Source organism: Scardinius erythrophthalmus (assembly GCF_964197995.2).
Source record: "Scardinius erythrophthalmus genome assembly, chromosome: 7".
Lineage (NCBI taxonomy): Eukaryota > Metazoa > Chordata > Actinopteri > Cypriniformes > Leuciscidae > Scardinius > Scardinius erythrophthalmus.
The window spans coordinates 37,313,301-37,325,913 of NC_138227.1; the positions used below are offsets into that span (position 1 = coordinate 37,313,301).

Consider the following 12,613-nt stretch of genomic DNA (forward strand, 5'->3'; position numbering starts at 1 on the left):
TTGTAACACATCATTCCAAGATACTGAACATTTATTTTTATTTCCCTTTTTCTATTTTTTGACTTTAAAATAGACATGGCAAAGAATTTAAACAAAACTTTTAATTTAAACATTTTACTTGGTTTTTAAAACCCATATCTTTCTGAAAAACAAAATGACATGATTAATCTTTTAATTATTTTGTCAAAATGTTATATTCATAAGACAAAAATAACTCTCAAAGAAACTTTCATATATTACCTTGTAATACTGATCTCACTATACACTTTGAAATCCTTTCAAACTTGAGATCACAAAACAAAAAGCTTATAAAAACAAAAAAAAATGTAAAGCTTTCATGTTCACATTATATAGCACTTTATATCCCAGTACTTTTTTGTATTAATATTATTTTAATATATGTTCATTTTATGTTAGTTGATGTTATTCTGTTTCATAAACTCTGAACTGAACTACAATGCCTTATACTTTTTGAATTATTAATGTCCATGTTTGAACTAAAAAATCTTCTGAGATAAACCGGTGCCGCTATAGTGTTCATTAAAAGGAGTCCTCTCTCTCTCAGAATCTTAGTCCAAATGTCTAAAATAAATTCAATGAAATTCAACTAATTGCTAAATAGATTCACTTAATTAACGTTAAAATTGTTCAGATGGACTAAACTCAAAAATGTTGATGTTCAGAAAGCACAGGATTACCAGAGTCAATATTTCCCTGATACTATGTTACATTCTTTATTATGCAAACATGTCTCACACTGTATAAATGGGAATTTATGAATGAGATTAATAGCTACCGTCCTTTACATTTTAGGAAGGGCACAAAATCATTCCTGCCAACAGCAAATGTGATCGTCTTCGGTCTGCTTTTACAAGCTCTGCCCTAACTACACTTGATATTTACATAAAGACACTGAGACTTTGTACACAAAGATTTCTTTATTATGTACAGAATGAGTGCATTTCAAAACTTGACATGAACATTTGAAACAATACGACAGATACTTCCGTTCATGATAAATGTTAGTTTTCCAGAATCCGAGCGCTTTGCTGTATTTAAACAGAGCTCAGTGCTTTAGTCTGTTGGTAGTTTTGCAGGGCCAGCTCGATGAATCCAGCTCTGTTCGACTCGTGCTGGGCATAGATCTAAGAATGAGAGGGAAAGAAAGACACAAAATGCATTAGGACCCGTTTGTGTGAGGATGCGCAGACAAACTGTTTCTCTTAACAGTTGTTCTTTATTGATGTTAAGATGGCAGCCAGCATAAAACAGCTTTTATGTCTTATAAAACTGATACGAGTATAAACTATATATATATAATTGTGTATAATTTGAACTCTTTCACCGCCACTGACAGATTATTCCGTCATTTCTAACAACGCTTCCCTGCCATTGATGAAAATGTATGGAAATCCATGTTTTCACTGTTATACGGCAGGGGTTATCACGCATCTACTGAAAGAGGCGAAACACAGGAAAAGTAGAAGCAGAAACAAGTGATGGAAGCATTGCTTACGCATATGTATAATAACACGATCATCAACATTAAACCTGATGTTACTGAATGAAATGACGACCCAGGATGAGCTATAGGACTGAAGTGTTGATGGACATCTGTGTTTTGATCATCGTTCTGAACCCCATCCAGACGAATCTTTGACAAAAAATGTGATTTTCTCAGCTTTTTGTTCAAAATGTAGCTTCTTTTTATTTTTTAATGAAACTTACAGTTACACTTTATTTTAAGGTGTCATTGTTACAATGTAATTATATATTTAAGTACTGAGTAATATTAAGCAACTACATGTACTTACTATAGGGTTAGGGTAGGATTAGGGTTTGGTTGAGGGTTAATTACATGTAATTATGCATAATTTACAGTTATTACTATGGTAAGTACATGCAACATACAGTGCTATGCATAGGTTTAGACACCCATGCTAAAGTTGACTAAAAAGAGGAATAAAAAAATCATCTTTTGGAAATTGAACTTAATGCCTTAATTTAAAAAATTAGGACAAATCCAACCTTTAAGGACACCAATTTTCTTTGTGAATGAATAATGTATCGTAAATAAATAAATGTTCTTCCTTAAAATACAGGGTGCATAAGTTAGTACACCCCTATGTTAAATTCCCATAGAGGCAGGCAGATTTTTATTTTTAAGTATTTTTTTTTTTTAGGATACTATGCATCCTGATAAAGTTCCCTTGGCCTTTGGAATTAAAATAGCCCCACATCATCACATAGCCTTCACCATACCTAGAGATTGGCATGGGGTACTTTCCATAAGATCATCTCTCAATGCAAATCAAACTAGCTTTTAGGCTAACTGAAATAAAACCATGCCAATCTCTAGGTATGGTGAAGGCTATGTGATGATGTGGGGCTATTTTAATTCCAAAGGCCAAGGGAACTTTATCAGGATGCATAGTATCCTAAAAAAAAAAAAATACTTAAAAATAAAAATCTGCCTGCCTCTATGGGAATTTAACATAGGGGTGTACTAACTTATGCACCATGTATTTTAAGGAAGAACATTTATTTATTTACGATACATTATTCATTCACAAAGAAAATTGGTGTCCTTAAAGGTTGGATTTTTCCAATTTTTTTAAATTAAGGCATTAAGTTCAGTTTCCAAAAGATGATTTTTTTATTCCTCTTTTTAGTCAACTTCAGTATGGGTGTCTAAACTTATGCATAGGACTGTATGTAACAAGGACACTGTAAAATAAAGTGTTACCAAACTTATCCACATTAAAGCGTTGATTAAAAAAAGAAGCATGAAGCTAGAATAAAACAAGTTTTTTTGTTTAAAAGTAGAGGATCTGTTATTTCTTTTGATATATTGCATGTTCAGATCTTCATGCCACACAATATTCTGATGGCCATAACATTTTTGTGAAAATGATCAAAATGCAGGAGCTGGTAACTACTTTTTAAAACTCTGGCAGGGAAAGAGTTAATGATGTTTCTATAAGTGCTATTTATTGTTTTTGCAAGAATAATTTTGCTTATTTTAATTAGCAAAACAAACACTGAAATGCTGACTTCCTGTCACAGGGGTCACAGGGTCAATGTGACATAAACAGGGTTGAGCGTGCAGTAATCCTGAACCGTGACTAAACACGGGCCCCTCATCAGGTCTGCCATGCTTTCCTATTTCCTTTCACAGAATCTAATATGCACACACATTAAAACCTGTCACTCGACCATCTCTACCAAATTACTGGTGGCATTTTTCGCCTTGGTTTACTGCGTTCTCTCTGGATGACGTCCAGGCGCGGGTTAAAGGTCTAACCACAGGCTGATGTGAAGTGATGTACCCTGAGCCTGACCCCGTCTTCCCTGTTTCCAGGGCTCATATCAGTCATGTTCTCATGTGAGAGAGATGGTTTAGCACTTGAGTAAATGTTTATAGTGTATTTGTGGATAGATTTACGCCCTATTTAACACTGTAGTATTATAGTCTAACGTTATGGATTCTTGGCTTATGTCCCTTATGAAGGTTTTGGGCATTTAAATTAAACATTTATTATAATAATAATTTATTATTTTACTATACAGTCCCCATCAAAGATTTGGAAATATTATATATATATATATATATATATATATATATATATATATATATATATATATATATATATATATATATATATATATATATATATATATATATATATATATATATATATATATATATATATATATATATATGAAGAGTTCAGATGCAAAATCCTCTAAGTGCCATCTGAAATTTTCTTCTAGAATGATTATTTTTATCAAGCTTGTATATTTAAGTTCAGTAATTTCACTTAAATGACAATTAATAGGTAATTTTCATTGCCATTTAAGTGAAATTACATAACTTAAATATACAAGCTTGATAAAAATGATCATTCTAGAAGAAAATTTCAGATGGCACTTAGAGGCTTTTGCATCTGAACTCTTCATATATATATATATATATATGTGAAAGAAATCTCTTATGGTCAGAGAGGCTGCATTTATTTTAGTACAGTAATATTGTGAAATATTATTACAATTTAGAAGAACTGTTTTCTATTTTAATAAATTTTAAAGTGTAATTTATTCCTGTAAAGCTGAATTTTCATCATCATTACTCCAGTCTTCAGTGTCACATGATCCTTCTGAAATCACTCTAATATGCTGATTTGATGCTCAAGAAACATTCCTCATTATTATTAATGTTGAAAATGTATTATTAATGTCTTGAAGGCATTTATACTTTGTCTAGTCTTGGTTTCAGACTCAGGATTTTATTTCAAGACCAGTCTAGACCCCAGCGTCTGGATATCAGTAAATTGCCAGTGCACTGTCTGATTTATTTGTTCACATTATTACTGTGACTTGATGTAAAACTCAAATGCAATCAATAACTTATTTCTAATTTGATTTCTTTTGTTACTGTTGTGCCAGGTCAGAAATAAATGGGGAACGGTGTCAAAAATGTAAAAAAATTAATACAAATGCCCAAAACTTTCAAGATTTGATTGCAAAAAAAGTAGCTACTTGTATGGAATCTTGTTTTTTATATTATAACATATATAATTAAGCAATATCACAAGAGGAAAAGAGAGCAGTTTTCATGAATATGAGCACGACTGCAAACGTGATGTTGATTTTAGTTAATATTAAGTGTTGATAATACTAATATTCAGTTAATATTAAGCGACTCACATTTTAGACACAATTTTGAACAAGTTTTTTTCTCTATTTCGGCAACAAAAATAGTTTCAAACGAATCCTATTGCTGTGCGTTTCCGAGCAACACACTGCAGTGTTTCGTTGCTGAATGAATCAGCAGCTTATAACGAATCGGTTGAATAAATGATTCTGTGATTCATTCATTAAATGATCTGCTGCAACCTACTGGCGGTTTTTAGTTCTTTTTTCTTTTTTTAATCATTTTATATTCAAAAACGTTATTTTATATAAAAAAATATTATTTTTAAAAGCCTTTTATTTATTTATTCCTATGGGAAAAACGCTTCTGGAACTAATGGTGCCAATGCACTCTATAGGAAACCTTGATTTCACAGCATTATATGCAGTAATGTTTGAACTGTATTGTTAGTCCAGGCAAAGTATCTCATTTTGGAGCCAAAAATAGAACTAATTGTAAAATAATTTTTTCAGCATAGATCATTTCTATGAGGTGTCCAGAACAACATACTAAAAGTCCTAAGAAATCCTAGTTGAGGAAATATGTTAAATTCTTTCTCATCAATCCGAGATTGATCCGAGGCCAGGCAACAATACACCCCAATGGGGCTATTTTTTTCCTTTACTCCTATCAAAATGAAACTTTACGCAATGCAAGTACCCATGAAAAGTAAAAAATTTTGTATTACAAGTTTCTTTGAAAATGAATTTGAATATGCAAATGAGCTATACACTAATCGAATATAGGCTACCCAAAATATGGGAAAAACGCTTCTGGAACTAACGGCGCCAATGCACTCTATAGGAAACCTTGATTTCACAGCATTATATGCAGTAATGTTTGGTAATGTTTGAACTGTATTGTGGAATTGATGAGTTGTTCACCTTCAGAAGGTCGAGGTGCGTGGCCTGTTGTCTTCGGGCGTCCTGCGCAGACTCACTCTGAGGATGAACGAGATGAAGCAGACGCACCAACCTCACCGCATCCGGCATTCTGCAACCATGACAACACATGCGCATCACACAGAGACAACCGCCAACAGACACACAACATAACACATGCTTTTACTGAAATTAAAGGTGCTGTAAGTGACGCCAACCAAGCAAGACCTTCCGTCAGACCCAGACTGAGCCTATTTTTACTTATAGGCGGCAGAAATCTGTGTGATATTGCAGGACAAATATCAGCCATCACAGACATTCACATTCGGACAGGATTAAAATCACAAAATACACCCGTGAAACATGAATTTCTCCAACGTCTAGTCCACTCCGAATAGGGCTATAGCTATATATTAGCGATTACAATACAGGCGAATTTCTCTACTACTACTAGTTTCACAATTGTATCATAAAAACTATAAAAAAAAAATCACATTATTATCAGACTTGTGTGATACGTTCAGACTTGTCTGTGTTAAGTTATATCCAATCTGTCAGTTCATGTTAGAGCTGCACAAATTCTCCCACGATTCTGAACAGACAACTGAAGAAAATAACGTCATTTACTAGAGGTTCTGACTATGTTAATTGCTGCAATCTTTTTAAAATGTTTAATTAATCTGAATAAATGATTTAAAAAGGGTTAGGGTTTGAATGAATGACTCACTGACTGACATAACTTCACTCGTTTAATTACTGGATAAATCAGTGTTTTTTGAATGAACGATTCAATGACAAATACGTTTTTTACATCACTTGTCGCCACCTACTGGTGTAACGATATAATCGATACAATCGCTGAAGTGTCAAGTTTCTTTCAAAAGCTGATTTGCTCCATTTAGATCACTACCGCGGATATCAGTGTTTATATCCCAACTATAAACTTTTATCCCAGTACTAATAATATGCATATTTGTAACACTGAAATAATGATACTGTGTGACTGAAAAGACTCTCTTTGGGTCAGCGGCAGCAACTTAAAGCAGATCTGAATGTTCGCTGTGATCGTACCTGTTTAATAGATACAGGTCAATCATTGAACATCAGCTCTAGTTCATGTCATGACAGTGTAAACCTGTTTAACCCAGAAACTCTCATTATGACACATGCAAGTATCCCAGAAAGGGAAGTGATGACACTATTTATAAGGCGATTTTTACATGGAGTAAACTTTTCCCTGTTGGAATTACATCTGCAATGCAGGACTCAGTTTAGCCACCTAGAAAAGTGGCAACACCTCAAGAAGATGATTTATACATCTTTATGACAACAAACATTGCTATGGAATACTTCATGTCAATAATAGAAGGTACACCCATTGACTTTCATTGCGAGTGCATCACTCTAAGCACGTTTTCGTCTTTTTACATAAATCAAAATCATTTTCTGTGGTAACTGTCAGCATTTCCTTTTTGATCTCCACACACACACACATACATACTCACAGGTCTCTCTGCAACATGTCCACCAGAAGGCCATCAATTCGCCGACCGTTGACCAGATGCCAGGCCAAACCACCAAAGAACCGTGTGGATCTGAGCACATCGTATTTCCCATGCTTTTCAATGTCCTCATAGGTCAGCATGAGCACCTAATCGCACAAGACCATATTACTATTATTAGTCAGTCCTTCCACAGATATAGAGGTTATGCGAGTGCGATCCGGCGGGAAAGTGACGTCAATGCAAACCCTCAATTGCCACAGCAGTTCACAGAAAATAAGTGACGTAACCAGAGCGCTCGGTTACACTTTATTTTAAGGTGACGTTACACTCTATTTGCTCAAATAAGTACTGAGTAATATGAATTAACTACATGTACTTACTATTGAGTTACGGTTAGGGTGTGGTTTAGGATTAGTTACTTGTAAATTATGAATAATTAACTGTTATTGCTATAGTAGATACATGCAGTAATGTGTAACTATGTCACCTTAAAACAAAGTTTCAAGTTTGTTTTATTTATTTAGCACATTTCAAATCAGCAAACACAGCTGTCCAGAGTGCTGGACAACACAAAAAAACAAGAGAAACAGGGCAAACCACACATTCATGACACCGATGTTACCGAGCACTCTTCGAGAAACAGAATAAGATGTTTTTATGCACTGGTACAGCATCGCCCACCCTTGCTTTCTTTAGAAATGTGTCTGTCAGCAACAAAAAACACAACAAAAACTCACATTTTTAAATTCTGCAGAGTCCGGCTCAAATTGGGCAACGCACTGGTTTAGCACATCCTCGTGTTTATCCTGTTCAAAGGCCACCTGCACACAGAGAGAAACACTCAATACATGTGCAAATCGGCAAGACCTCTTCAGCTTTTGCACTTCTCATACCGTGAGGTTTTCTTCTTTAAAGATGGCTGGTGGCGTGACTTTGCGACCCTCTTTGGGGAAATAGACTTGTATTATCCTGTCTCTTTCGTTCCATGATGCTTTTCTCAGGGTTCCACTGGGCTCTCTCACGACTATGAATCTTTCCTTTGGGATATTGGTGAGAGAAACAGAAACAGGCCAACAACACGAAAGATAAATAACACTGTACCAGATCTCTCTGAAATCACATTAAAAGATCAGAAAATGAACAGGAAATTACAGGAAATAAAGTATTGCATTACTGGGTTATTATATTTGAACAACAGGAACGTTGAATAATTGCATTTAAAACCAATGTAAAATGACATATGTGTGTGTACTGTGTACAATTATTTTGTATATATAAATACACACACATGCATGTATCTATTTAAGAAATAACTGCATGTATATACTGTATATATATTCATATATAATTTATATTATATATAAAAATAAATATTGTATATGTAAATAACACATTTTTCTTAAATATATACATGCATTTATACACAGGTGAAACTCGAAAAATGTAAATATTGTGCAAAAGTTCATTTATTTCAGTAATTCAACTTGAAAGGTGAAATTAATGTATTATATAGACTCATTACATGCAAAGTGAGATATTTTAAGCCTTTATTTGTTATAATTTTGATGATTATGGTTTTACAGCTTCAAATTCAAAATCTCAGAAATTTTGAAAATATTCATAAGCTGTAAGCCATAATCATCAAAATTATAACAAATAAAGGCTTGAAATATCTCACTTTGCATGTAATGAGTCTATATAATATATTAGTTTCACCTTTTAAGTTGAATTACTGAAATACATTCAAATTTTTCGAGTTTCACCTGTATACAAAATAATTTTACACAGTACACACACATATAGCCTACATTATGTAAACACAAGCTTTTATTTTGGTTCCACAGCCCTACGACACAGATATGCTAAACTTGGTCATAAAACAGAATGCCTTTTTTCTTACTCGATGCGGGACGTTAAAGTTGATGTCTGTGAATACATATTTAGCAGTGTCCATGCCTTCTAGCATCCGATCTTCAGAAAGCACCTCATCTATGGGCTTCCTCTCAGGCAGGACCGGCGGCATCTTCAGCAAATGTTTCGCCTGTTCCTCTGCTTTAACCACAGCCTACACATGAACATGATCAAGACTGCAGCATAACTGTACAATCATATCACAAATCATATCTCAAGTTATTCCAAAACGCTATACTGAATCCCTTTCCATTACGTCATGCATCTCAAACCCTCATGACTTCCAGCCCATCATCAAATCTCACCTCCTCTAATTCTGCGTCTGTCATGAGCTTGTATTTAGGTGGCGTTAGCTTCTGTCTTAAGGGTCGAAACACTTTCTCCAGATCCAGACCCGTGATTTTGCTCAGGATGTCTTGAACCTCTGTATCTGTGAACTGAGCTTTAGGCACATCCACGGAGCCTGGACGGCGAAAAAGAAACATCGATCAACTTCAGTAATTGTGCTTACATGCAAACAAACAAAAAGTTGTCCAAAGACAAGAACGGGTATTGTTCAAAATTCATGTATAACTTTGATGAAAGGTTTTGATCCACTTCAAATGTTGACTACTGTATAATATTATTGACATACTTAACCATATTCAAACAGCATATATAGCCTAGCACACGTATGTCTGCAAGATGTATGTTAAAGATCACTTCATCTGGAAAGCATCTGCTGTTTACTAACATCTGATAGACGTCTTTAAGATGTCGGTTTTACATACACTGATAGCACACGTACATCACAAAGATGTCTATTTGATGTGCGTATTTACAACTGGAAGACATATTTTTTAGTGTTTGCTCATCTGCAACACGTCTATAGGACGTTTCCTGTCAGATGTCAAATAGACGTTTAGAATGTCTTTAAGACGTTTATGATTTAGAATGTAAAACTGACATCTTAAAAACATCTATCAGATGTTTGTAAACAGCAGATGCTTCCCAGATGAAGTGATCTTTATTAACAGACAATCTTGCAGAATGAATTAAAAAAAAAAAAAAATCTAATAAGTATAACAACATCAAATCTACTGTACTATTTCATCAGGCTTGAGCTCTAATGACTCTAAAGCTGTTTTACATATAGTTAACCACACGAGACATTAAAACGACAAAACGTTAATATACAAGGTCAATTCTCCACTACTGTAAAGCATGTAATCGTAAACGTCACATTTCCAGCGACTGTACTTACCGCTGCGTGATGCTGCTGAGACACAAAACATTCGCGTTGTGGTCTGTAACCGCGAGTGCACATTTTTATCTACACATTTAACGCAAGAGTAAGACTTTACTAAACGCCTTGCAACACTGAGCGCGGCCATGCTGTAAGTGACATCATCACTGCGGTTGTGTGTTGAACTTTCACCTTTCAGAGAGCCGCTGGGAATGCTGGGAAATGTAGTCCAGGGACTTCTCCTCTCTAACCGTAAAATATTTGAGCATAAAATCTGCGCAATAACGTTTTTATACTAAATAAGTAAATACATACATAAATACATACATACATATATTTAAAACAAAAATCATGATTAATCCATTTCTTACTACCAGCGTCTTTTTAGAAACAAATAATTTGATAAGTAATATAGGCTATTATTAGAAACTGAATGACTCTACAGAAGTATTCTTTCTGCGTAACAATAAAAATTACATGACAAAATGAAGCATGTATTGACACAGCCAGCAACTGAGAGGGCCAAAACAAGATCGCGTGTAGGTCTACCGTTCATAATAATAATAATAATAGACCAATTCCCCATGACGCATCGATGATGCAAAGCTACCCAGTATAACACAAAAGAAGAGATGTAGGTTCATTAGAATAATAATTAAAAAAGCAAATATGTTTGTTTATCTAAAGTGCAGTTGCATGGCCAAATAGGCCTACAAATACAACAAATATAGGGATAAAAAGATTAAAAAAAGATAGGGTTAAAGGCAAGCCCTGCACATATTAGTCCACGTTAAAGTACAGAAACCAGACTCCGTGTAATAATTTAGAATAAAGACTTTTTGTGTGTGTGTGTGTGTGTGTGTGTGTGTGTGTGTGTGTGTGTGTGTGTGTGTGTGTGTGTGTGTGTTTCATAAGGCCTACCATGAAACAAATCATTTTAAAACTCTTGTTTTTTAAAAGAATGGCACAAGCTCTTGCTGCGCATGTTTTTATAATTTATTAGACCACAAAATATGTATTGGTACAGACTACAGAGGTGAACCTGCAGGTCAAATCAGCTTACAGTAAGTGTGCGTGACTGCATGAGCAGATTTCAGTCAGTAGATGGCGCCAGAGGTTTACACTCATCCGTGCACTGATGCATTATGCGCAACAACGACTAAACATATCTTTATACTTTAAAAATAGATAGCCTACCTACACAAACATAGTAAGTATGTTTAAATAATAGGTAAAGAAAATAGAAAAACAAAATAGACAAAAAAAAATGTTTCACTTTTGGATGGGTGCTGCATGTGGCTCACATACTGTTCATTTGATATGATTGTTTATTCATTCATTTATTTATATTTATTATTTATTTATTCATAGCCTACCTACACAAACATAAACAAGTAAAAAAAAAATAAGAAAAGAAAATAGAAAACAGAAAAACAAAATAGAAAAATAGTTCACATTCCAATGTCCAATGACATTTCCTGCTTTTTGAATGTTATATAGCTAATCTAATGATTAAAAAGATATAGTTAAAAACAAGATCGTCTATATTATCAGCCATGGTGTTATGCCCAGATCATAAAGCTCTGTTCACTGTAAAAGCAATTATGTTATTAATCAACCTCTTCTCATGTTGTACTCTTGCTGATGTGCTTGCTCATATTTTGCTCGATTGCTATGCCCTATGTTGACATTTTTCATACAGTTTTGCAAGCAAATATAAGGTAATTAAAAAATATCTCCACATACCAACTATATAATGTTGATGTAATGTAAAGCCCCACCCCTAGATTGTGTTTGTTTGTTGCTGCATGTGGCTCACATAATGTTCATTTGATATTATTTTTTATTCATTCATTTATTGAGAGTTTAGGATGTCAGTCTGTCTCACCACTAACAGACTTATTACTGTAAGTAATTTATTTACAAAAATCTGATGATTTGTTGATGGAGTCATACTGTCTCCGTTTTCATTGCTGTTGTTGACCAAGATTAAACCAGTGTGTGTGTGTGTGTGTGTGTGTGTGTGTGTGTGTGTGTGTGTGTGTGTGTGTGTGTTTGACTACACTTGTGAAGTCCAAAACGTCCTCATTACTAAAATATTTTGAACATCCATTACTAAGCTGGACCTAAATTATAAATCGGTCAAATCATGTTTATAATTAAATAGTAGGTAACACTTTATTTTAAGGCGGAGCATAGTTACACATTTCTGCATGTACTTACTATAGTAATAACAGTAAATTATGCATAAATACAAGTAACTAACCCTAAACCAAATCCTAACCGTAACTCTATACATGTAGTTCATTAATATTACTCAGTACTAATTTGAGTAAGTATGTAGATCCATCACCTTAAAATAAAGTGTAATCAAATAATGTTAGCACAAGTTTCTATG

At 34.1% G+C, this 12,613-nt stretch overlaps 1 protein-coding gene across 1 annotated transcript; it reads right to left on the bottom strand.

The window, feature by feature from the left end:
• Nucleotides 1–687: 687 nt before the first annotated feature.
• Nucleotides 688–10,406, bottom strand: mrps22 (mitochondrial ribosomal protein S22). Its single transcript, XM_081371720.1, has 8 exons — nucleotides 10,234–10,406; nucleotides 9,296–9,453; nucleotides 8,980–9,144; nucleotides 7,973–8,116; nucleotides 7,817–7,900; nucleotides 7,080–7,225; nucleotides 5,578–5,686; nucleotides 688–1,145 (listed from the first exon to the last, which is right to left on the bottom strand). The coding sequence occupies exons 1-8, from the start codon at nucleotides 10,361–10,363 to the stop codon at nucleotides 1,056–1,058; spliced, it is 1,026 nt and encodes a 341-aa protein (XP_081227846.1). The 5' UTR covers nucleotides 10,364–10,406; the 3' UTR covers nucleotides 688–1,055.
• Nucleotides 10,407–12,613: the final 2,207 nt, after the last annotated feature.

Coding starts and splice junctions, on each gene's coding strand:
- mrps22 (XM_081371720.1), bottom strand. CDS start 10,363: ATGGCCGCGCTCAGTGTTGCAAGGCGTTTAGTAAAGTCTTACTCTTGC. Junction 5,687..7,079: donor GACATGTTGCAGAGAGACCT/GTGAGTATGTAT, acceptor TCATGGTTGCAG/AATGCCGGATGCGGTGAGGT. Junction 1,146..5,577: donor CGCACCTCGACCTTCTGAAG/GTGAACAACTCA, acceptor TCTCATTCTTAG/ATCTATGCCCAGCACGAGTC.